The following is a 26,677-nucleotide window of genomic DNA, read 5'->3' as shown; positions in this document are numbered from 1 at the left end:
ATACCAATAAAAAAAGGGGGGGCACTAAAAGAAAAAAAAAGTAAAAAGTCACAAGAGAACTACAAACAAATGGTTTCATACGTACTGTAAAAGTGTTGTATTTCAAATGTAGAAGATTATGGTACTGCTTCAGTTGGTGGGACCATCATTTCAACTTGAATCAATTTTCTGCTTCTGCATAAATGTAGTAAAATCTCAACACTAAGAGCCTGAGAAACCCTGTAGGTATTTGCGTTAGCGTTCGGAAGCCGCTGCAATGGGGTTTAGCTCCGCCCAGGCCGAAGTCCCGTCACCTTCCCCAGTAAATCCGCGTTCCCGCGGTCGACGAAATCCTCCGAGGCAGGAGCGGCGCAACTCAGACCGGCTGGTCCTACAATAACGACGTTCTAGCCGATTGCCTACTCGGTGGTAGGGCCCGCCGCAGCCCGGCCTCCGGGCGCCGCCATGTTGGAGGCGCAGGACGGGAGCCATGGCTGCGAGCCCCAGACCAGCGGCCGGAGCCGGGCCCGCTCTGCCAGGCACATGCTGGAAGTGCGTCCGGGGCTGTTCTTGGGTGGAGCCGCGGCCGTCGCGGAGCCAGACCACCTGAGGGAGGCGGGCGTCACGGCAGTGCTGACGGTGGACTCGGAGGAGCCTAACTTCAAAACGGGGGCTGGGGTCGAGGGTCTACGGAGTCTCTTCGTGCCAGCGCTGGACAGACCCGAGACCGACCTGCTCAGTCATCTGGACCGCTGTGTGGCCTTCATCGTCCAGGCTCGCGCCGAGGGCCGCGCGGTGCTGGTGCACTGGTGAGTGGTCGCGTCCGTGGGGAGAGCGACCCGCCGCGCTTCTACCCTGGCCCTCCTCACCCTTTCCCTCCCAGGGCCCAGAAGAGGACCAGGGGGCTGTCGGGCCGCTGGGACCTCCATCCTCTTGCGTAGGCTTGTGTCAGAGAGAGGAGTGGGCAGGACACGGTCCCTTGACGACGCGCAGGCTTTTCATTCATTTTGTTTGTGTTGGTTCATTCTGCAGCCGCTGAGTTTTCGAGGGTAGGAGGAATCTTCAGATAAATGACTAAGTCTCTACATCTAAAGACTTTAAATCTCTTCTCGAGTAGCCAGACACATACTGAGGAAATGCGGACTAGGATGCGAGGTGTGTAGTAAGAGAGATTATTGTAATAGAGGTTAAGGTTATTCAGACTTCAGAGGGAGAACAGGCTGTTTTCATTGTTTTTGTTTGAGGCAGGCGTGGCCGATGTAGGGGAGATTTGGGGAGAGAAAATTTGATTAGTACGTAGCAGTGGCAGAAAGAGTGTAATTACAAGTTTACGCTTACTGAGTCAGCAATTTTACAGCCAGCCTTTGTTATAAATATTACATAAAGAACATAAGGTAGTGATAAAATAGAAGTTTGGGACCAGATCTCCAGGGCCTTTAAAACCAAGAGCAAAAGAGTTTAGATTTGTTCTGAAACCATTATAAGATGTTAAAAAATTAGTGTAATTATTTTTCGGTAGGTAATGCATTCACATGGTTCAGAATTAAAAATGAATAAGGAAGTAAAGGAATACTTCTTTTGTACAGCAGTAGTATTTCAGAGGCAAAGGATTTACTTGAGTAGAAGAAGCAGACAAGAAGTGGACCCCAAACTTTACCATTTATAGGGGGTGGGTTTTTTTGTTTTTGTAATTGTTGCTGTTTGATATTTTGAAGTCCACTTTCTTTTTCAGTCATGCAGGGGTCAGTCGAAGTGTGACTGTCATAACCGCTTTTATAATGAAGACTGACCAGCTTACCTTTGAAAAAGCCTATGAAAACCTTAAGTCTGTCAAGCCAGAGGCCAAGTGAGTTACTTGTTACCGTAATAATTCTGCTTTTGTGATGCAGTTTTATTTATTTAAAGAAAATTTAACTCTGTATCTGTTTGCCCTTACAGGATGAATGAGGGGTTTGAGTGGCAACTGAAATTATACCAGGCAATGGGCTGTGAAGTAGATACCTCCAGTGCAGTTTATAAACAATATCGTTTACAAAAGGTTACAGAGAAGTATCCAGGTAAGTAATAATTGGCAGTATGTATTCAGTCCTTTGTGGGTGTCCCTGGTGGCTCAGCCTGGGTGAAGGATCCGCCCGCAATGTGGGAGACCTGGATTCCATCCCTGGGTTGGGAAGATCCCCTGGAGGAGGTCATCACAACCTACTCCAGTATTCTTGCTTTTGGAAATCCCATGGACTGAGGAGCCTGGTGGGCTGTATAGTCCATGGGGTTGCAAAGAGTCAGACACAACTGAGCAGCTAAGCGCAGCACATTCAGTCTTTTCTAGATGTAGTTTACTCTGACGCTAGATGCTTCAGGTGCATTATTTCACTTTTGAAGCAGGTACTTTTATTTCATTTTGAAACCATGGTTTAGCAAGAAATAGGTTGTTCAGGGTCACATGGTTTGTAACTGGCTGGCTCGAATTTGAAGTCAGGCAGTCTGTGCCTGGAAGCCAAGGGCTGCATCACTGTGCTCTCCCACCTCGTCCTCATTGCTCAACAGGGGAGATTTTTTTTAATTTCTGAGATTAGCATTTTGTTGTTTAGTTGCTAAGTTGTGTCTGACTCTCTTGTGACCCCATGGACTGGCTCCTCTGTCCATGGGATTTCCCAGGCAAGGATACTGGAGTGGGTTGCCATTTCCTTCTCCTGGGGATCTTCCCAACCTATGGATCAAACCTGCGTCTTCTGTATTGGCATGTGGATTCTTTACCACTGAGCAGCTTGCCTCAATTTGACACAAACTGAATTTTGTCTGAAAATGCAGAGTTGATTTTGACAAATGGATACATTTTATGTTACGTAGAATTGCAGAACTTACCTCAAGAACTCTTTGCTGTTGACCCATCTGCCATTTCACAAGGATTGAAAGATGGGGGTCTCTACAAATGTAGAAAGTGCAGGTAAAATATTTTGTATCCTCTGGAAATTTTACTTTGTCTCAGTAGAAAAGTACTGAAAGTTTCAGTTTCTTAAAATCTTGTAGGAAGAATTTGTTTAATGGAATAATACAGAAATTTCATATTCAGATCTGGTTTCAAGAAAAATATGAATTCTTAAAAGTTATCTGGTTACTTGTAGAGGTTATCAAAAATTAAAACAGCATAATCATTGTTATATTAACTTGCTCTCTAAGAAATAGTGCACTTTTAATCTCTTTTTCCATCCTTTTGGAAATCATAAATGTTTTTGTTTCTTTGGGGATTGTAGGCGATCTTTATTTAGAAGTTCTAGCATTTTGGATCATAATGAAGGAAGTGGTCCTACAGCCTTTGCCCACAAGAGGATGACGGCATCCCTCATGCTTTCCACAGGGAGTCAGGCTCAGTGTACATCTTACTTCATTGAACCTGTACAGTGGATGGAATCCACTTTGTTGGGAGTGATGGATGGACAGGTGAGAACACATTTTACTTTCTTTAGTTTTATTATGTCATTTGTATTCTGTTCCTTCTTTCATTTTAAACCATACTTTAACTAGTGTTTTACTCCATCTTAACTGCTTTCTTTCTAAAGATTATATCTTTGTAGTATAGGCAAGATTCTATCAAAGATAAATTAGTTAAATAAAAACCAAGTGATCCAAAATAATGATCCATTTTTTGGTTGAGAGCTTTTGGTCTCAGTTAATTCCTTTTAAGTCTCTTGTTTATATTTTTTCAAATTAAGACAAATTAGAAAATATTTAGCAAAACTTGAGCTTTGTAAGAAGTAGAGAAAATCATGGATTTTAAAATTAGATTTAAAATTTCTTCTTAATCTTTTTTTCTCCTTTGGCTCTATGTATCTCTGTTTTCTTGATTCTTTTAGTTTTATATGTTTGTTATGAGATTCTTTTTCATTTCTTACTAATTCTAAAGAATGCAGCTCATATGAGCATCCTGTGACAGCTACAACTCTTTTAGGTTTACTTGATATTAATGTAAAGATATTCTTAATCTAAGATGTAATGATGTTTAAAGATTATGTAAGTTTGTATAGTGAGTTTTTATGAAACTCTCACTGTATTTCATTTGAAGAATACAATAATTTTATAAAATGGAACAGATATATATATTTACATTTTATATACGAGGAAACTTAATCTACATTAGTTGATGTCTTGCCTAGAAGGGGGTACCCTATATTCAAACCCATGTTTTCAGATGCTGCTGGTTTATTGAGATATAATTCACTTGCCATATAATTCACCCATGGAAAGTGTACAGTTCAGTGGTTTTTAGTATGTTCACAGGTTTTAGAATCTGTCACCATTTTTATCGCTACCAAATAAACCTTGTACAGAAGTCACTTCCTACTCTTGATACTATTTGTTGAAGTCCACTTTATCTGTTTTTTCTTTTGTGGCAGCTTATGTTTTTGCCTTGCTGTTTTTATTTATCTTAGTTGCCTCTTGTGGCTTGTGGGTTCCTGGTTTGCTGACCAGGGATTGAACCCTGGCCCTCAGCAGTGAAAGCGTGGAGTCTTAACCATTGGATGCCCAGGGAATTCCCTTGCTGCTTTTATTTAATCTGGGAAGCACCCAAGATAAAGGCATTTATTTTATTTTTTTATGAAATATTCTAGGTCACATATGTGCATACTTATATGTAAATTTATTTTCGTAAAGAATATATACCTAAAAGTGGAATTCTGGCTTGAAGAGTGTACATTTTTAAATATTACTAATATTCTGGGCTGACCTTAACAGTGCCCACACAGATTTGCCTTTCACTAGCGTTGAATGCGTGTACTCATTTCCCCATACCTTTGGCATATGGATATTATAAAATCAGTAAGGTTTTGTCTGTCGATGAGATGAAAAAATTCATTAATCCTAAGGTGTCTTAATTTGAATCTCTATGACTACTGCTGAGACCAGCATCTTTATCTACTTATCAGGCATTTATACTTTGTTTTGTAGGAAATTTCCTTCATCTCCTTGGTGCATTTCCATGGGTTTTGTCTTTTTCTAAGGAATTCAGGAGCTGTTTCTGTAGTCTAGTGTTTCATATAATGCAGGTGTTTCCTCCAGTCTGTTGCTTATCTCGGCTTTGAGATACACAGTTTTTTTTTCAGTTTATTGAGATATAATTGATATACAGCATTGTGTAAGTTGAAGGTGTAAAAAAAAATAAAATAAGTTGAAGGTGTACAGCACAAGTGGCCTAACATACATATATTATGAACGTGGTTTTTTAAAATTATGGTAAAATAGTCATAACATAAATTTACCATTTTAACTATTTTTAGTGTGTAATTCAGTAGTATTGAGAATGTTCACATTGTGCAACCATCACCACCATCTTCTCCAGTTGAAATGCCATACCCATTAAACACTAATCCCCCACCCCCTCTTCTCCAGTCCCTGGCAACCACTGTTCTGCTCTCTGCTTTTATGAATATGACTCCTCCAGGTGCCTCATAAATTTGTGGCTGGCTTATTGCACTTGGCATAATGGCCTCAAGGTTCATCCATGTTGGAGCGTGTGTCAGAGTTTCCTTCCTTTTTAATGCTGAATAGTATTCCATTTTATGTGTAGACCACATTTTGTTTGTCTACTCAGCTATCCACGGATATCTGGGTTGCTCCCTCCCTTTGGGTATTGGGAATAATGCTGCTGTGAACATGGGTATACAAATAACTGTTTCGGTCCCTGCTTTTATTTCTTTTGAGTATATACCCAGAATTGGGATTACTGGATCATACAGTAATTCTATGTTTAATTGTTTTGAGGAATATGGTATTTTTGTCAAACTAAAAACTTGTAGATATTTGTGTAATCAATTTTAGTTCTGAATTTTATGTACAGACTTTCTTTATAGCTAGATTAAAGGTAAACACATAATATAGTGTGTGGATAATGAAAGATTTCTCTGTCTCACCTTGTTTATGATGAGTGTATGTAAAGTGTGGATCAGGTATGCTCATGTTACTGTGCTGTTTGCTTGAAACGCTCTAGTCTTAGTACTCGCTAATTAGAAACAACAATTTAAGTCTTTAGGTAAAAAAAAAAAAGTCACCATATATGCCACAGTCATGAAACCTTCTATTTCATGCCTCAGTCTTCACCTTTCTCCTTTCATTCTGGAATTAATCTATTCCTTCTCTATACTCCCAGAGTACAAGGTAAACTTAACAATTATTGTAGTCTACTATCCATTATAGTAAATTGCCATTACATTTCATCTCACTGATTAGATCATCAACTCCTTGAAGCTGTGAGCCATGTCTTTCCATGATCTGTGTTACCAAAGATAATTACTTGTTTTATATAAAAGTGAAAGAAAAAGTAACATGTCTGTTTTCTTTTAGCTTCTCTGCCCCAAATGCAATGCCAAGTTGGGTTCTTTCAACTGGTATGGTGAACAGTGCTCCTGTGGCAGATGGATAGCACCCGCTTTTCAAATACATAAGAGCAGAGTGGATGAAACGAGAATGCTGCCGGTTTGGGGATCACAAACAAGAAAAACAGGAACTTGTTATATTTGATGACTTGCTGATATGTGCTACTCTTCCTTATTGTCATCCGTGGCAGATTGTGTAGTTTTTAGGCCATTAACATTTCATTTGCAACGTGAGAAGATAAAATCACTTGATGTTACTTAGAAATTATACATTATCAGGTTCTTATACTGTCCAAGTAGATTACTTTGTATAGAAATCAGAACTTTTTAATCATGTAAATTATACTTTGATATTAAAATCTTCTATAACCTGGGTACTTTCTTTATTTCATATGTATTAAAAGTTGTGATTTTTTTTCTCATCTTTAAAAAAATTTATTTTTTAATTGGAGGAAAATTGCTTTACAATCTTGTGTTGGTTTCTGCTGTAGAAAAATGCAAATCAGCCATAATTACACATATGTCACTTCCTTAAAGTTGTGATTTTTGGAATGTTAGTTATGAATTCCTCAGTTCTAGATGGACAGAATAATGTCCAAAAACTTAAAACTGTCATATTTAAGTGACATCCGTTTATTTCTAGAAATGTAAAGCAAATTTGCTTGGATGTGTTTTGACATTTTCTTTTAAGGGACATAAGTAAAGCTACCTAAGTCTGGATTTTTCTTGGAAATGTAGAAGGAAAGGACATCAGTAAAATGCTGACTAAAATGTCTTTTTTCTATTTTTGTTCTGGAATCCCAGTTATCTGAGTTTTTAGAAAAACATGTTTAAGATACTTCTGGAAGTAGTCTGCTTAAAGAAATATATTAATGTTAGGTATGTTTCTAATGATGAAGAAAATTAAATGTGGAGTAACTGCATATCAATCACCTTTTTAGCCTGGTGTGTGAGAGTATTGGGAAAGGGAAATATGTCCAGATTAGCTTTTTAATGTGCTCTCTGGAGACTGGAATTTATTTTACTCATTGATAATAGTTAGAGTCTAAACACCTGATTAGATGTTTGAACATTTACATGAGATCAGAATTAACTAATAAAGTAGTCCATGTTCTTAATACATACTGCATATCTTCACATGTGAGTGTATCTATATGTACATAAACACCAACATGAAAGTTACTTTACATACAGAGAAATGTGAATCACCATCCTCTTTAAAAGAGTGGGACAGTTACAATTGACTCCTGAGAGTATCTCAGAATAGGACATGGAGCCTTTGGCAACTTTCATTTAATACGTTTTTCTTAGGAGAAGAAATTTCTCCATTTCTGTCTTAGCTTTCATAATAGCTGTTTACCTCTTTGTAATGTTTTCCAGAAAGATTATTTTTTTAATAATTAGGTTGAAACTTTGCCTCTTTGTAGGTAAAAAGTAGTTGAGTAGCAGCAGTTTCATACTGTTCAAGTTACCTATCCATGACACTGTGGCATTTGACACACAAAATTACATAGATTTTACTTGAATTTATAATTGTCAATTCAGTAAATAGTTACTAAGCACCTGTTGTGTGCAATTTGGTGATGTATGGAACAAACTAGATAAAACCTCTGCCTTGTAATTTACATTGTTGCCAGGGGAATTGACAAAATAGTATCTTTTTTGAATGATAATTAGTATTTGCCAGTGAGGAATCGTTTTTGGATACATGACTATTAATGTAAATTTTGAAATTTTGTGAAACATCCTCTAAGGAAGATTTTCAGATTTAAAGTCTTTGCAGGGTTTTGTTTTTTTCTTTTTTGGCAGGGGGTGGGGGATAGATAGAAAATCCATTATGCCTTTGTTCTCAAAAAAGAATTCTTTTTAATATTTAGGAATACCAGTGTAAAACATTTGAATTTACACGTTTGTTGAAAACAGCAATATTAACCTTATTTTAGCGGCAGTGTGGTACAGTGAAAACAGTACTGAAGTAGAATTATTAGAGAGTGGCTCTAATCTGGCTCCACTGATCACCATCTTCTTCGAAGTGAGCAGGTCTTTTGAAAATTGAGTCATTTTTCGTCTTCACCAAATGCTGCTGCTAAGTTGTTTCAGTTGTGTCCGACTGTGTGACCCCATAGACGGCAGCCCACCAGGCTCCCTGTCCCTGGGATTCTCCAGGCAAGAACACTGATTGGGTTGCGATTTCCTTCTCCAATTCGTCAAAGTGAAAAGTGAAAGTGAAGTCGCTCAGCTGGTGTCCGACTCGTAGGGACCCCATGGACTGCAGCCTACCAGGCTTCGGCCATGGAATTTTCCAGGCAAGAGCACTGGAGTAGGGTGCCATTGCCTTTTCCGCTTCACGAAATGAGATTAATATATTCTCTGCTCTCCTGACAGGGTTGTTTGAAAGGATATTTGCATTAGTTTTAATTCGTTTTTACCTGAAATAGAGATGATGATAGGATCCACATCTGAGTTTTTCCGAGGATTTTTGTGATACAATGCTGACAACTTTATATAGTGCCTAGCCACTAGCAGTCAACAGTTTCTCTTAAAATAGCTGCAATTAATTGAGGACTTTTGTGTCAGTCACTATCCTAAACACTTAATGTATATTTAATCCTCAAAACAGCTCTGAGATAGACTCTATTCCCATTTTACAGTCATAACCGGCTCAGGAAGATTGTCACTTCCTCAAAAGTTACATAGCTATCTAGTGAACCGAGATTAGAAGTAAGATTTGACTTACTCCAAAATCTGATCTTTTAACCTCTATATTTATTGTTTGACTTCACTGTTCAGGGTGACATTTGTCTTGAAGATACACTGAAAATGTCAATCAGACTGTAAAATCTAATAGTACTGATGAAATGCAGTTTTTAACTAAGCTACAAATTCACTAGTCAGGCATTCTACCAACATTGGCAGGATTCAGACAGTACAAAATTGAAGTTTACATTCTATTTATCTTAATATTTAGAACTTAAAGCTACAAAGCTATTAAAATGTTTTAATCTCTTATCTTGACAAAAACATCTTCATAATGACCTGGAAGATGTTTGAATTTAGAATTCTCTGTGGAAGTTTTGTGACAAAATATAGCAATGCAGTGAGTTGGCTCCTACCCACAGATTGCCCCTCTTCCCCTACCCCTGGATTTGTCCACGGGGTATGTATTATTTGGACTCCTAACCTCACATTTCTAAGACTCCTGGCATACACTGCTGTCATAGTTCTTTGGAGGTCAGAGGCCTGAGCAAGGCGTGGAGCTATTTGTGTATCAGAAGTGTGTCTGGAGTGGGTATATGTCCTGGCTGTGCACATCACTTTGGCATCATGGATTCTTAACCTGTGGGAAGAGACATTACCAGATGCCAGAGTAGAGTTCTAGGTATGGATCTAGACATGAAAGTCTTTGAAATCTTATTTCTCTGCCAAGGGTTTAAGTTGAAAGCAAATGAATTAAGTTATTTGATAACATTCAACAGGTATGATTTAAAAAGATCTACAAACAGCATATTTCTTAATGAACATTGATGTTTCTTTTAAAAAATGTCTCCAAAGAAAAGATTTTGCAGAAACAAATGAAAAAACAAAAACCCCAAACCTATCAAACCTCTAGATATTACAATCAGGAATCTCACCAAGTGAAAAAATCTACAGGACAAATGATGTTTTTGTTTTCTTTTGGCCCTGCACAGTGGAATCTTAGTTCCCCAACCAGGGACTGAACCCAAACCACAGCAGTGAAAGTACTCTGTGGTGGAAATACAGAGTCCTAGCCACTGGACTGCCAGGAAAAGGAGTTCCTCCAAATGAAGACTTAAGAATTCCCCAGATTCTTTTGTTTGCTTGAAAATTTCCATAGTAAAGGTTAATTTTAAAACGATATGTTTCCCCTGTGGCTCAGATGTAAAGAATCTGCCTGCAATGCAGGAGACCTGGGTTGGATCCCTGGGTTGGGAAGATCGCCTGGAGAAGGGAAAGGCTACCCACTCTAGTACTATGGCCCGGAGAATTCCATGGACTGTATAGTCCATGGGGTCGCAAAGAATTGGACACGACTAAGCAACTTTCACTTCATCTAAAATGATGTTAAATAAAAACTAGATTTAAAAATGTTAATGTTTACATACAAGAAGTCTTTCTACACAGAAAATCCTAGAGGATTTACAGTAAGGAGGATATAGCTCCGTGGTTAGGCGTTTGACTGCACATAATTCAGTAAGGTTTTTGAATACAAAATTGCTGTAAAAAGTCAATAGTGTTACAATATGTCAGCAATAATTGAATTTTTTTTTAAAAAAAGGATGTGTAAAATGAAACTAAAAATATGGCAAGAAAAATTCCCTCAGGAGAGGGACGGATTTCTTATGCAATATACAAATAGCAGAGATCATTAACAAAAGATTGATAAATCTGACTACATTGAAATTAAAACCTAGAGGACATAAATCCCATAAACAAAGACACATGTCAACCTCAGAGAAAGTATTTGCTACATATACACGGGTTAAATGTACACATGACTGAGAGAAAGAAAATCCAGTAGGAAATTTTATGAAAGATATGAATGGGCAATTTACAGAAGAAATAGAGTTTAATGAATATGAGAAGATGTACCACCTCTTTAATTGTCAGGGAAATGTAAATTATAGTCAACCCTTCACAGGCAAAAAATAAAAGTCTGATTACATCTAGCAGTGAGAATTCATCACTGCTAATGACAGTGTAAATTGGTATTATTTGGCAAATATTTGGTACTCCTACTTCATGAGCCAGCAAGTACCTTAAAAGACATTCTTGCATATCTGCACAAGGGTACCCACACGAGGATATATTTTATGTGACAGTAAAATGTTGAAACCTTCCAAATGTCCATCAGTACGGAAATGAAAAAATTTATGGAAATGCCATATAACAGTTAAAACATATAAAAAAATAATGTTGAATGAGAAAAGTGACTTGGAGAAGACTAGTGCTAAACATTTGTGTAAATTAAAATACCCCAAAACAACACTGTATGTATCTATACACATATTTAAACATAACAATAGACTTTAATGGTTAGCATAAAATTCGTAATGGAAGTTGTCTGTGGACGAAGGGAAAAGAAGCAGAGGAAAACAACGTAGCTCAGCTTAATCTGCAATGTTTAATTTCTTATGAAAAACCTGAAGTGAAAATGGAAATTGTTTACATTTCTTTATTCTTGGCGGTAAGCACACAAAATTTGGTTTGTATTATTATTATATAAACTTGAATAAAAAATAAAAAAAATTAAAACCCGAAAACTTGCTGGAGTTGTCACAGCGATTTTCTTAAAAAAAAAAAAAAAAAAAAGACTAATGTATGTGGTGGATATTGAAGATTCTTGGTGATTTTCGTTTTTGTGGCAATTTTTGAATTTGCAGTTGGGTGAGAGTAAAAATCTTATAAATTTCACCTGATATGAAAAATGATTAGTTAGCCAATGACAGAAAGAATCACCTTTAATGTAAGATAATTCTGTGATTTTTTTTTCGGGGTTTGCGTCCCAGGGCGATTCTGTATATTCCGGATTGTGTAATCTGTAGTAATCATCCAGCCACGAGGAGTTTTGTGGATTCTGGGAAGCGCTTGTTTTGTTTAGTAACCGAGGGAAAGATTCCACTTGGTCCTAGAGGTATACGTGTTCTTTTTTCCCTTTTTGTAATATTGTGGTGGCTTTTGCCACAATATTCACATGAGTCAGCCATGGGTGTACATGTGTTCCCCATCCTGACCCTCCCTCCCACCTTCCTCCCCATCCCATCCCTCAGGGTCATCCCAGTGCACCAGCCCTGAGCACCCTGTCTCATGCATAAAAGAACATACGTGTCCTTAAGGTGGAGGCTTTTATTAAATATTCAACCGCTGAAATGCTTTAAAAAGAAATTTTAAGTAGCGGTGTTGAAACTCTTTCATCAAACTGAGTTCAAGTTTGCAGTTAGAGTTTGTGGTGTAGGTGGATTTTTTAAAACAAAATCGATCCATACGTTTTAGTAGTAAAAAGATTGGGAATTTACATTATTACAGGTCTTAGGGTAAGGTCTCGAGGACTCTCTCTGCTAGGTGCTAGGCTTTGGAAATGTATATTTAAGGCGGTGAGCTGATTTTTATTTTTGGAAAGTTCATCTTTTATATTTATTGTGTTTACATTTGCTTAAGTAAAAGTAGGCTTTCTAGAAGTAGGATTCATAGTATTTTTGCTTATCTCAGATGCTGCGCCAGTAGAGGGGAAGCTCTAACGAATGTGGAAAAGTAGTTGTGCATTTTTCTTCCACACATTTGTGTATATGGAGAATTTTTACACTCATAGTGAGTTATTAAAATTAAACCAGATTTACTTTCTTAGTCTTTAAATTTTGTTTTGATATATCTCCACTGTGGAATGAAAGGGGACGATGTTCAGAATGGGTTTTTCCCCATTTCTCAAAATATTATCCATATATTTTATTTAACCGACGTAGTGTTTGCCCCTTTCTTTTTTCCTTAAAACAGCAGAACAGAAAATGCCGAAAATTCCAAAAGGGAAAAATACTTGCTCAGCGATTTGTTTAAGACTAAACTAGCTCAGGCTCTGACGTCCCTCGTGCGGCAGAAGCAGTTTGTCTCCAATCGGCCACCGTCGCGTCAGCGTTGCGCAGTAGTTTGTCCGTTCGCCGCCGCCGTCCCAGGACTAGTCACCGAGTTACTGGGCAGGGGAACGTGTGTTTCGGGGGAGCCGGCTGGCGTTGCCGGCACCATGGAGTCACCTTTTAGTCCGGGACTCCCTCACCGGCCGGATGAAGACTGGGGTGAGTGGGATCTGAGACTGTGTCGGGGGGGCTCCAGGTTTCTTCCTCCCTGCTTCCGCGCCCTCTCGGTGACAGGTGTGGAAGAATCCTGTCGGGGAAGCGAGGGTCACTCATCGCTTCCGTCCGTGGTCCTAGGAGAGTATAGCAGAACCTGTCGGTGTCTGTCCTGGCGACATGAGTGTAAAATACTACCTGACTGGAATTACTATCGTGTTTGGCTGTTTCCTCTGGGAAAGTACCAGGTGATGATTTGGTGCGGCGAATACGACGTCATTAGGAAGCTTAGGGCAGGATGGCCGTGACCACCAAAAAGGCTGCCAGGTTTATTCTCAGAGTATGCGATGTGGGCGATGCTTGCCGTGGAATGTTTGTGCGTGTATGTACACGTTTGGTGTGTCTGAAAGAAGACAAGCCTTTTCTGAGCTTCCACTATTGATCGAGGCTGATGTCCATATTGGCGGAGAAGCAAAGCACCCTGGCACCTGACCTCAGGTTGTTGTTCATCTACACCTAACGCTTATAAATGGGTATAATCCTGATTGCTCTCCGGATACAATTCCGAATTTGCTTGTTACGGATATTTTGTTTGGCTTTGTGGCAGGAAGAGTAGGAATGGAATGTAGTCGAAATAAGAGTAGAGAAGCTTTATCATCCAGTTTGTTTAAAGAAAACTTGTCCTTACCTTATAAAGATAGTAATATTCTTACCTTAGCAGAGTAGTACTTACACTGTTCTTGAGCTTCAGTGTGAATTTGGAGTTGTATACTTCCCTGAATTAGTCCTTTAGCAAACCTAAAACCTACACCATTCATCACCTTTAAAATTTGAGGGAAATACAGACTGACCATCTTTTCATTGGACCATCATTGTCAGTAGCAAGAGTGTAATCTCAATTCTCTTTGTTCAACTGAAGTTCTCGTTTGATTTTCCAAGGGCAGAACTTCTCTTAAATTATATACTGTTAGAGATTTATTTCAATCCTTGGGTAGATTTTCTGAGTTGTTGGAAAAACTAGACTGTCTAAGAGTGCACTTGTAGTGTAAGTAGTATAAGCCTAGTATAATCTTATACAGTATAAGCCTACTGTATTTGGCTTGGGAAAATATATTTGGCTTTGGAAAATATATTCCTATTACAATAGGAACAATTGTCATTTATTAAACATTTTGTGTGAGGTGCTCTGCTAAGCTCTTAGATGCACAGATAAGGAAACTGAAGCTGAGAGAAAATGAATGCTCAAAGTCTCATAACTAGTGAGTGTCAGAAGCAGGATAAGAACTACGTTTGTCTACCTCCAAAGCCTGTTAACTTAGTCACTATTTTATATTGCTTTCCTAAATTATTTCTGCACATTTAATTCTTACCAAGATACCCTGAGTTATTAATGAGTCTAGTATATTGGATAGTTAGGATCTATTTCCTCAGCTAGTCAACTATTATATGATCATGATGTTTCTTAAACTATAACTGTGGGATACTTCCTGATAGCATTATTATATTTTCTGATACTCAGGCTGCATTTTCTTTACTAATTTTATCTGTTGACTCCTACTCTTAATGTTCTTTAACAGATCATTCAGTTCTCTGTAGTAGGTTCACTGACTCAGCTCGGGTGTCTTGCCCTGCCCCTCCCTGAATATGCCATTTCCCATGGTTTTCCAAGCTTGTCTCTTGACACTGTTAAATCTTCTCCTAATAGAACGTTTTACTTCTGATTCCTCAGGTAATATAGGTTTTGCAGGCGCTGGAGTGAAAGGTTACTTTCTGCTAGCATTTCTCAGTAGAATGTGGGTTCTTTTTCTGGGAGTTGCCATTTTGGGTGTTCAGGTACTTCATTGATTTGATTTTTTTCCCATATTAGAAGCTGCTGCTGCTGCTAAGTCGCTTCAGTCGTGTCTGACTCTGTGCAACCCCATAGACGGCAGCCCACCAGGCTCCCCCGTCCCTGGGATTCTCCAGGCAAGAACACCGGAGTGGGTTGCCATTTCCTTCTCCAATGCATGAAAGTGAAAAGTGAAAGTGAAGTTGCTCAGTCGTGTCCCACTCTTAGCGGCCCCATGAACTGCGGCCCACCAGGCTCCTCCGTCCATGGGATTTTCCAGGGAAGAGTACTGGAGTGGGGTGCCATTGCCTTCTCCCAGTCTTTCCCACTAGAGGGCACAAAAATTCTCTAAGCCAAGCTAGCCAGTTAAAATTTTAAAATCAGATCATGTAGTTAGAACTTGTGATTCTAACAACTTTGAATAATTAAAAATGGCTTACTCAGAACAGCCTATGACAAGATGTGCATATTCCTTTGATGCTGGGTAATGAAGTTTAGAGAGGCCCTGTCAGAGTTTTCTGTACAGGTCTAGACAGTAAATGTTGTTGGGCTTTTGTGATCATGCGGTCTCTGTCCCAGCTCCTCAGTTCTGCCAGTTGCCGTATGAAAGCAGCCATGGGCGGTACAAACTGAGCATGGCCCTGCTCCAGAACAAATTTATTTATGGATGCTGAAATTCCATTTCAGGGTAATTATTTTTAAATACTTGATAGAACTTATTTTTAGTACAGTTTTAGATTTACAGAATAATTGAGGGGTTAGTACAGAGTTTCCCCACCCCCAAGTTTCCCTTATTGGTAGCATCTTGCATTAATGGAGTATATTTGGTACAGTTCATGGGCCAGTTGGAGAAGGCAATGGCACCCCACTCTAGTACTCTTGTCTGGAAAATCCCATGGACAGAGGAGCCTGGTAGGCTGCAGTCCATGGGGTCACTAAGAGTCGGACACGACTGAGCGACTTCACTTTCACTTTTCACTTTCATGCATTGGAGAAGGAAATGGCAACCCACTCCAGTGTTCTTGCCTGGAGAATCCAGGGACGAGGGAGCCTGGTGGGCTGCCGTCTATGGGGTCACACAGAGTCAGACATGACTGAAGCGACTTGGCAGCAGCAGTAGCAGCATGGGCCAATATTGATACATTATCATTAACTAAAGTCCATAGTTTATATTAAGATTCACTCTGTTCATTCTGTGTTGTTTTTTTGTTGTTTTTGAGTTGCTAAGTCGTATCCACCTCTTTGCAGCACCATGGACTATAGCATGCCAGATTCCTCTGCCCTGCACGGCTCAGAGTTTGCTCAGATCCATGTCCATTGAGTCAGTGATGCTCTCTAACCATCTCATGGTCTGCCACCCGCTTTTCCTTTTGCCTTCAATCTTTCCAAGCATCAGGGTCTTTCCAGTGAGTTGGCTTTTCATATCAGGTGGCCAAAATATCAGAGTTTCAGCTTCAGCAACAGTCCTTCCAATGAATATTCAGAGTTCATTTCCTTTAGGATTGACTGGTTTGATCTCCTTGCAGTCCAAGGAACTCTCAAGAGTCTTCTCCAGCACCGTAATTCAAAATCATCAATTTTTTTTGGTGCTTAGCCTTCTTTATGACCCACCTCACACATCCATATGTGGCTGCTGGAAAAACCATAACTTTCACTTTATGGATTTCTGTTGGCAAAGTGATGTCTCTGCTTTTTAATACACTGTCTTGGTTGTTATAGGTTTCCTTCCAAGGAACAAGCGTCTCTTACTTTCATGGCTGTAGCTACCATCTGTAATGATTTTGGAGCCCAAGAAAAGGAAATCTATCATTGCTTCCTGTTTATGCCCTTCTATTTGCCATGAAGTGATGGGATCGGATGCCATGATCTTAGTTTTTTTAATGTTGAGTTTCAAGCCAGCTTTTTCATTCTCCTCTTTCATCCTCATTAAGAGGCTCTTTAGTTCTTCTTCACTTTCTGCCATTGGTGTCATATGCATATCTAAAGTTGTTGATATTTTTCCTGGGAATCTTGATTCCAACTTGTGATTCATCCAGCCTGGCATTTTCCCATGATGTATTCTGCATAGAAGTTAAATAAGCAGGATGACAATATACAGCCGTACACTCCTTTCCCAATTTTGAACTAGTTGGTTGTTCCATGTCCAGTTATGACTGTTGCTTCTTGACCTATATACAGATTTCTCAGGAGGCAGGTTAGGTGGTCTGATATTCCCATCTCCTTAAGAATTTTCCACAGTTGTGATCCACGCAGTCAAAGGCTTTCACATAGTCAGTGAAGCAGATGTTTTTCTGAAAGTCCCTTGCTTTCTCTGTGTTCGTTCTGTGGGTTTTGACAAATGCGTAATGTCAGTATCTACTATTATAATATCATATGAAGTAGTTATGCTGCCCTAAAAAAATTCCCTGTGCTCCACTTATTTATCTCTGCCTCCATCCTCCAAAGCCCTCTACAGCCACTGATCTTTCCACTGTCTCCTAGTTTTGCCTTTTGCAGAATGTCATATTATTGGAATGATATAGTATGTAGCATTTTCGAATTGGCTTCTTTCATTTGGCAAAATGCATTTAAGATCCCTCTGTCTTTTAGTGGCCTGATAACTCATTTCTTTTCAGCACTGAATAGTATTCCATTTTGTGGATGTACCACAGTGTCTTTTGGGCTCCCGTAACAAAATACCTAGGTAGCTTAAACAATACAAATTTGTTTTCTGACAGTTCTGGAGGCCGAAGTCCCACTTCAGGTGCCAGCATGGCCAAGTTCTGGTGAGACCTCTCTTCCTGACTTAAAGACAGCCATCTTTTTGCTGTGTCCTCACAAGGCAGAGGGGTGGAAGGGGAAGGAAGGAGGGAAGGAGAGAGAGAGGTAGGTAGATAGCTCTAGCTCTTAGTTTTATGAGGCCACAGTTCTAGCAGATTAGGGCCCCACACTTGTACCCTCATTTAAGCTTGATTACCTCCTAAATACCACCCTACGTCTGGATGCAGTCGTATCGGGGGCTTCAGCTTATAAATTTCGGGGGAACACGGTTTGGTTCAAGGCACACAGTTTGTGTATCCATTTACCTGCTGAAAAACAGTTTGGTTGCTTTCAAATGTTGGCAGTTATATATAAACCTGCTATAAATATTCATGTGCAGCTTTTTTTTTTTTTTTTTTTTTTGCTGTGCCGTGGAGCTTGTGGGATCTCAGTTCCCTCGCTAGGGACTGAACCCAGGCCATGGCTATGAAAGTGCTGATTCCTAACCACCAGACCAGGGAGCTCCCACACACAGCTTTTTATGTGGACATACATTTTCATATCATTTGGATAAATACCAAGGAGCATGATGACTGGATCACACAGTAAGAGTATGTCCAGTTTTGTAAGAAACTCTCAACCTGTCTTCCAAAGTGGTTATGCCATTTTGCATTACTGCCAGTAGTGATTGGATACTCCTGTTGCTCCAGTCCTTGCTGACACTTGGTTGTTGCCAGTGTTTCAGGTTTTAGCTATTCTAATAGATGTGTAGTGGCATCTCATTATTTTAGTTTGTAGTTCCCTGATAACATGTGATATGGAGCATGTTTTCATAAATTGTGTTTGTCATTTGTATATCTTTCCTCTTCTCTTTCCTTCCTACCTCCCTTACTCTCTCCTTCTTTTTCTTACATTTGCGCAAAAGCCACTTTTTTTTTTATTTTTTGACCACGTATAAGATATATGTACCAAGATCAGAAGCTTTGTTCTGCCACTGTGGTTTCTTTGATAACTTCAGTGTCTTCTGTGAAAGTTCTCCTTGCCTTCCTGTGTTGACCAATACCTGACACCCTTGATCACACTTCTCCCCTGAAGTCCTACTGAATGGTTGCGGTTTTCATTCTCAAAACCGTTGCACCATTAGGGTCTCTGAAGGTGGATTAGCTGTCTTTCTTGTTCTTCATTGCTGCTTTTTGATCATTCACTGTTCATCTTCCCTAAAAAAATCCACATCCAGGCTTAAGTTTCACATTGTCTCACATGCTCTCCTCTGCCTGTCCCTGTTATAGTCTTCTGATTTCTGGTTCACTCTCCCTCACATTTTGAAAAAATTTAGTTCTGAACTTATTGTCACTTACTTCAACACTCCTTCCATCAAGATTCTTGGCTGATTTCAGTATTCTCCAAGAAAGAAAGAAAAAAAGAAAAAAAAGTGAAGTTGTTCAGTCATGTCTGACTCTTTGTGACCCCATGGCCTGTAACCTACCAGGCTTCTCTGTCCATGGGATTGTCCAGGCAAGAGTACTGGAGTGGGTTGCCATTCCCTTCTCCAGGGGATTGCACCCCAGTCTCCTGCATTGCAGGCTTTACTGTCTGAGCCACCAGGGAGGCCTTCTCAGAGAAGATCCTTCAAACACCTTGACCTCTCATTTCCTGGGTCTCCTCTCCACCTTCCACCCTGTCTTAGCCATTTGCTTTCCCAGTCATAAGCCTCAATCTAGTTGTGACTAAAAACATAATCTCAGTTTCAAACATCCCACTCTTAACCATCACCTTCCGTCTTACCGGCTCACTCTATTTAGTGATCCAGTGGCACCTTCAGCCCTGCTGAGATTCTGTCGTCTTTTCCTTGTCCCTCATCCCCTTTATGTTATCACTTTCCCCTTATCCAGTTCACATTACATGGACAGTCTCTAACCATTGCCTCATACCCTCAATATTCTTTGTCTCTCTCCTGCTTTGTAATTCTCTCTTTGATCAACGACAGCCTTGTTAAATCTAACTCTGCCTACTCCATGAATGCCCTCCAATAGCTGAAAGTGGCTGAAAAAAAGAAGATTCAACCATGCCGACTGGTGTCACTAAATTTATGGTTCTAACCTGAAATAGACCTTTGGTTAAGTATTACCCAGCTGATCATATGCCCCTGGTCCCCTCACTCTGATGGTTGTTTTTGTGAAGCTTCTTTTCTCTTCAGACCTCCAGCACCTCTTCCGGAATCCTTCGAATCAGAAGAGAACTGCCACAGTGTGCTACTGCCTTATTTGCCCACCCGTGTACCAGCGTATTTGCTTCTCTTCTGTTGGTGGCCTGAGAGCGCCGATCACGTCCACGTGTGCCTCAGAGGCCTCCTGCTTTATTCAAGAATAGTGCTCAAACTCTTCTTCCTTCTGTTCCTTGAACCATCATTTCCCTCCCTGCATGTAGCTGCTTCTCCTATCTAGAGTGAAAAAAAAAAGAAAAACCCCAAACCCACTTCAAGTATTACTTCCCTTCTAACTAACTGCCACATTTCTCTCTTTTATTTTACAGCAGAATTCTTTTTTAGAAAATGTCCATGCTCACTGACTCCAGTTTCTCATTTTCCATTGTCTCTGGAACCCACTGCAGTCAGGCTCTACTGCTTTGCCAAAACAGCTCTTTCTAAGGTCACCACTGATTTCCAGTGGCCATTTCTCATCTTATAAGAAGTAAAGGAATAAATAAGTGGTCAAAGTGGCTGTCAGGTGGGAAAGTGTGCTAAGCAAATGAGACCGAATAGCTACCATAGTTTACTACTGTTAAATAGTAGTAATCTAAATAGTAGAAATCTAAATGGTAGTCTGGGATTGGTGAAAAAGACATAGAAGTTGGCAGTAAATTTCAGAGATACTTCATAGGTAACCAATACCACCACTTCTTATGGATCTTTCTAAGATATTCTGTAGATATACAAGTGTACTTATCAACCCACCATCAGTTTTTTAAAGTATCAGCAAACCACAGAAAAGTTAAAAGATCAGTATTGCGATAACCTATATTCCCCTTATCTAGATTTATCATCTGTTGACATCCTGCCATACTTGCTTTCTCTCTTAGTATTATGAACACTTCCTTTTCTTTCATCATCTGAAAGCAGGTTGCAAATAATATGAAACTCCCAAACGCTTCACTGTGTATTTCCTAAGAAAAAGGAAATACGTGTTTTTAGAAAGCATGAATTTGTACTAATACTCACACTTCAAAGACAGTAGCACAGACAGAGTTCTTTCTCTTCTTGCATTATATACTTTTGCAAGTTTTTTTCTTGCATTATATAGTAATGAAAGTTTTTTTCTTCTTCTATTATATACTTTCATTTCTCTTTTCCTCCTGTGGAAATCCTGATTCCCAGTAACATCCTATGTTTTTATGGGCTCACTTTATTTTTTTAATTATTATTTTTTATTTTTTTATATAAATTTATTTATTTTAATTGGAGGTTAATTACTTTACAATATTGTATTGGTTTTGCCATACATCAACATGAATCCACCACAGGTATACATGTGTTCCCCATCCTGAACTCCCCTCCCTCCTCCCTCCCCGTACCATCCCTCTGGGTCATCCCAGTGCACCATCCCCAAGCATCCAGTATCATGCATTGAACCTTGACTGGCGATTCATTTCATATATGATATACATGTTTCAGTCCCATTCTCCCAAATCCCCTGTCCCTCTCCCACAGAGTCCAAAAGACTGTTCTATACATCTGTGTCTCTTTTGCTGTCTCGCATACAGGGTTATCGTTACCATCTTTCTAAATTCCATATATATGCATTAGTATACTGTATTGGTGTTTTTCTTTCTGGCTTACTTCACTCTGTATAATAGGCTTCAGTTTCATCCACCTCATTAGAACTGATTCAAATGTATTCTTTTTAATGGCTGAGTAATATTCCATTGTGTATATGTATCACAGCTTTCTTATCTGTTCATCTGCTGATGGACATCTAGGTTGCTTCCATGTCCTGGCTATTATAAACAGTGCTGCGATGAACATTGGGGTACATGTGTCTCTTTCAATTCTGGTTTCCTCAGTGTGTATGCCCAACAGTGGGATTACTGGGTCATAAGGCAGTTCTATTTCCAGTTTTTTAAGGAATCTCCACTCTGTTCTCCATAGTGGCTGTACTAGTTTGCATTCCCACCAACAGTTAAGAGGGTTCCCTTTTTTCCACACCCTCTCCAGCATTTATTGCTTGTAGACTTTTGGATCGCAGCCATTCTGACTGGCGTAAAATGGTACCTCATTGTGGTTTTGATTTGCATTTCTCTGATAATGAGTGATGTTGAGCATCTTTTCATGTGTTTGTTAGCCATCTGTATGTCTTCTTTGGAGAAATGTCTGTTTAGTTCTTTGGCCCATTTTTTGATTGGGTTGTTTATTTTTCTGGAATTGAGCTGCAGGAGTTGCTTGTATATTTTTGAGATTAGTTGTTTGTCAGTTGCTTCATTTGCTATTATTTTCTCCCATTCTGAAGGCTGTCTTTTCACCTTGCTTATAGTTTCCTTTGTTGTGCAGAAACTTTTAAGTTTAATTAGGTCGCATTTGTTTATTTTTGCTTTTATTTCTGATATTCTGGGAGGTGGATCATAGAGGATTCTGCTGTGATTTATGTCAGAGAATGTTTTGCCTATGTTCTCCTCTAGGAGTTTTATAGTTTCTGGTCTTACATTTAGATCTTTAATCCATTTTGAGTTTATTTTTGTGTATGGTGTTAGAAAGTGTTCTAGTTTTATTCTTTTACAAGTGGTTGACCAGTTTTCCCAGCACCACTTGTTAGAGAGATTGTCTTTAATCCGTTGTATATTCTTGCCTCCTTTGTCAAAGATAAGGTGTCCATAGGTGCGTGGATTTATCTCTAGGCTTTCTATTTTGTTCCATTGATCTATATTTCTGTCTTTGTGCCAATACCATACTGTCTTGATGACTGTGGCTTTGTAGTAGAGCCTGAAGTCAGGCAGGTTGATTCCTCCAGTTCCATTCTTCTTTCTCAAGGTAGCTTTGGCTATTTGAGGTTTTTTGTATTTCCATACAAATTGTGAAATTAATTGTTCTAGTTCTGTGAAAAATACTGTTGGTAGCTTGATAGGGATTGCACTGAATCTATAGATTGCTTTGGGTGATATACTCATTTTCACTATATTGATTCTTCCAATCCATGAACATGGTATATTTCTCCATCTATTAGTGTCCTCTTTGATTTCTTTCACCAGTGTTTTATATATATAGGTCTTTAGTTTCTTTAGGTAGATATATTCTTAAGTATTTCATTCTTTTCGTTGCAATGGTGAATGGAATTGTGTCCTTAATTTTTCTTTCTATTTTCTCATTATTAGTGTATAGGAATGCAAGAGATTTCTGTGTGTTGATTTTATATCCTGCAGGCTTGCTATATTCATTGATTAGCTCTAGTAATTTTCTGGTGGAGTCTTTAGGGTTTTCTATGTAGAGGATCATATCATCTGCAAACAGTGAGAGTTTTACTTCTTCTTTTCCAATTTGGATTCCTTTTATTTCTTTTTCTGCTCTGATTGCTGTGGCCCAAACTTCCAAAACTATGTTGAATAGTGGTGAAAGTGGGCACCCTTGTCTTGTTCCTGACTTTAGGGGAAATACTTTCAATTTTTCACTTTTTAGGATAATGTTTGCTGTGGGTTTGTCATATATAGCTTTTATTATGTTGAGGTATGTTCCTTCTATTCCTGCTTTCTGGAGAGTTTTTATCATAAATGGATGTTGAATTTGGTCAAAGGCTTTCTCTGCATCTATTGAGATAATCATGTGGCTTTTATTTTTCAATTTATTAATGTGGTGAATTACATTGATTGATTTGTGGATATTGAAGAATCCTTGCATCCCTGGGATAAAGCCCACTTGGTCATGGTGTATGATCTTTTTAATGTGTTGTTGGATTCTGATTGCTAGAATTTTGTAAAGGATTTTTGCATCTATGTTCATCAGTGATATTGGCCTGTAGTTTTCTTTTTTTGTGTGTCATCTTTGTCAGGTTTTGGTATTAGGGTGATGGTGGCCTCATAGAATGAGTTTGGAAGTTTACCTTCCTCTGCAATTTTCTGGAAGAGTTTGAGTAGGATAGGTGTTAGCTCTTCTCGAAATTTTTGGTAGAATTCAGCTGTGAAGCCATCTGGACCTGGGCTTTTGTTTGCTGGAAGATTTCTGATAACAGTTTCAATTTCCAGGCTTGTGATGGGTCTGTTAAGATTTTCTATTTCTTCCTGGTTCAGTTTTGGAAAGTTGTACTTTTCTAAGAATTTGTCCATTTCTTCCATGTTGTCCATTTTATTGGCATATAATTGCTGATAGTAGTCTCTTATGATCCTCTGTATTTCTGTGTTGTCTATTGTGATCTCTCCATTTTCATTTCTAAGTTTTGATTTGATTTTTCTCCCTTTGTTTCTTGATGAGTGTGGCTAATGGTTTGTCAATTTTATTTATCCTTTCAAAGAACCAGCTTTTGGCTTTGTTGATTTTTGCTATGGTCTCTTTTGTTTCTTTATCATTTATTTCTGCCCTAATTTTTAAGATTTCTTTCCTTCTACTAACCCTGGGGTTCTTCATTTCTTCCTTTTCTAGTTGCCTTAGGTGTAGAGTTAGGTTATTTATTTGACTTTTTCTTGTTTCTTGAGGTATGCCTGTATTGCTATGAACTTTCCCCTTAGCACTGCTTTTACAGTGTCCCACAGGTTTTGGTTTGTTGTCTTTTCATTTTCATTCATTTCTATGCATATTTTGATTTCTTTTTTTTTATTTCTTCTGTGATTTGTTGGTTATTCAGCAGCGTGTTGTTCAGCCTCCATATGTTGGAATTTTTAATAGTTTTTCTCCTGTAATTGAGATCTAATCTTACTGCATTGTGGTCAGAAAAGATGCTTGGAATGATTTCAATTTTTTTGAATTTACCAAGGCAAGATTTATGGCCCAGGATGTGATCTATCCTGGAGAAGGTTCCGTGCGTGCTTGAGAAAAAGGTGAAATTCATTGTTTTGGGGTGAATATCCTATAGATACCAATTAGGTCTAACTGGTCTATGGTATCATTTAAAGTTTGTGTTTCCTTGTTAATTTTCTGTTTAGTTGATCTATCCATAGGTGTGAGTGGGGTATTAAAGTCTCCCACTATTATAGTGTTATTGTTAATTTCCCCTTTCATACTTGTTAGCGTCTGTCTTACATATTGCGGTGCTCCTATATTGGGTGCATATATATTTATAATAGTTATATCTTCTTGGATTGATCCTTTGATCATTATGTAGTGTCCTTCTTTGTCTCTTTTCACAGTCTTTGTTTTAAAGACTATTTTATCTGATATGAGTATTGCTACTCCTGCTTTCTTTTGGTCTCTATTTGCATGGAAAATCTTTTTCCAGCTCTTCCCTTTCAGTCTGTATGTGTCCCCTGTTTTGATTTGGGTCTCTTGTAGACAACATATATAGGGGTCTTATTTTTGTATCCATTCAGCCAGTCTTTGTCTTTTGGTTGGGGCATTCAACCCATTTACGTTTAAGGTAATTATTGATAAGTATGATCCCATTGCCATTTACTTTATTGTTTGGGGTTCGAATTTATACACCCTTTTTGTGTTTCCTGTCTAGAGAATATCCTTTAGCATTTGTTGGAGAGCCGGTTTGGTGGTGCTGAATTCTCTCAGCTTTTGCTTGTCTGTAAAGCTTTTGCGTTCTCCTTCATATTTGATTGAGATCCTTGCTGGGTACAGTAATCTGGGCTGTAGGTTATTTTCTTTCATCACTTTAAGTATGTCATGCCATTCCCTCCTGGCCTGAAGGGCTTCTATTGAAAGATCAGCTGTTATCCTTATGGGAATCCCCTTGTGTGTTATTTGTTGTTTTTCCCTTGCTGCTTTTAATATTTGTTCTTTGTGTTTGATCTTTGTTAATTTGATTAATATGTGTCTTTGGGTGTTTTGCCTCAGGTTTACCCTGTTTGGGACTCTCTGGGTTTCTTGGACTTGAGTGATTATTTCCTTCCCCACTTTAGGGAAGTTTTCAAGTATTATCTCCTCAAGTATTTTCTCACGGTCTTTCTTTTTGTCTTCTTCTTCTGGGACTCCTATGATTCGAATGCTGGGGGATTTAACACTGTCGTGGAGGTCTCTGAGATTGTCCTCATTTCTTTTAATTCGTTTTTCTTGTTTCCTCTCTGATTCATTTATTTCTACCATTCTACTTCACTAATCCTATCTTCTGCCTCTGTTATTCTACTATTTGTTCCCTCCAGAGTGTTTTTGATCTAATTTATTGCATTATTCATTATATATTGACTCTCTTTTATTTCTTCTAGGTCCTTGTTAAACCTTTCTTGCATCTTCTCAATCCTTGTCTCCAGGCTATTTATCTGTGATTCCATTTTGATTTCAAGATTTTGGATCATTTTCACTATCATTATTTGGAATTCTTTATCAGGTAGATTCCCTATCTCTTCCTCTTTTGTTTGGTTTGGTGGGCATTTCTCCTGTTCCTTTACCTGCTGGGTATTCCTCTGTCTCTTCATCACGTTTATATTGCTGAGTTTGGGGTGTCCTTTCTGTATTCTGGCAGTTTGTGGAGTTCTCTTTATTGTGGAGTTTCCTTGCTGTGGGTGGGGTTGTACAGGTGGCTTGTCAAGATTTCTTGGTTAGGGAAGCTTGTGTCGGTGTTCTGGTGGGTGGAGCTGGATTTCTTCTCTCTGGAGTGCAATGAAGTGTCCAGTAATGAGTTATGAGATGTCAGTGGTTTTGGAGTAACTTTGGGCAGCCTGTATCTTGGAGCTCAGGGGAGTGTTCTGTGTTGCTGGAGAATTTGCGTGGTATGTCTTGCTCTGGAACTTGTTGGCCCTTGGATGGTGCTTGGTTTCAGTGTAGGTATGGAGGCATTTGATGAGCTCCTGTCAATTAATGTTCCCTGGAGTCAGGAGTTCTCTGG

General features: G+C 38.9%; 2 protein-coding genes across 2 annotated transcripts in view; both read left to right on the top strand.

The window, feature by feature from the left end:
• Positions 1-444: 444 nt before the first annotated feature.
• Positions 445-6,731, top strand: DUSP12 (dual specificity phosphatase 12). The gene is made up of 6 exons (XM_052637659.1): positions 445-788; positions 1,712-1,825; positions 1,918-2,036; positions 2,827-2,923; positions 3,231-3,417; positions 6,316-6,731. The coding sequence occupies exons 1-6, from the start codon at positions 445-447 to the stop codon at positions 6,490-6,492; spliced, it is 1,038 nt and encodes a 345-aa protein (XP_052493619.1). The 3' UTR covers positions 6,493-6,731.
• A 6,016-nt stretch (positions 6,732-12,747) lies between these two features.
• ATF6 (activating transcription factor 6) overlaps positions 12,748-26,677 on the top strand; it is a 239,137-nt gene continuing 225,207 nt past the window's right edge. Inside the window, exons 1-2 of the mRNA XM_052637230.1 lie at positions 12,748-12,773; positions 12,858-13,153. Coding sequence (XP_052493190.1) covers positions 12,748-12,773; positions 12,858-13,153 — 322 coding nt within the window. The remainder of the gene's footprint in view (positions 12,774-12,857; positions 13,154-26,677) is intronic.

Source organism: Budorcas taxicolor, chromosome 3, assembly GCF_023091745.1.
Source record: "Budorcas taxicolor isolate Tak-1 chromosome 3, Takin1.1, whole genome shotgun sequence".
Taxonomy (NCBI): domain Eukaryota; kingdom Metazoa; phylum Chordata; class Mammalia; order Artiodactyla; family Bovidae; genus Budorcas; species Budorcas taxicolor.
The sequence above is the reverse complement of the archived record's forward strand: the minus strand, read 5'-3'. Positions and strand labels throughout refer to the sequence as shown.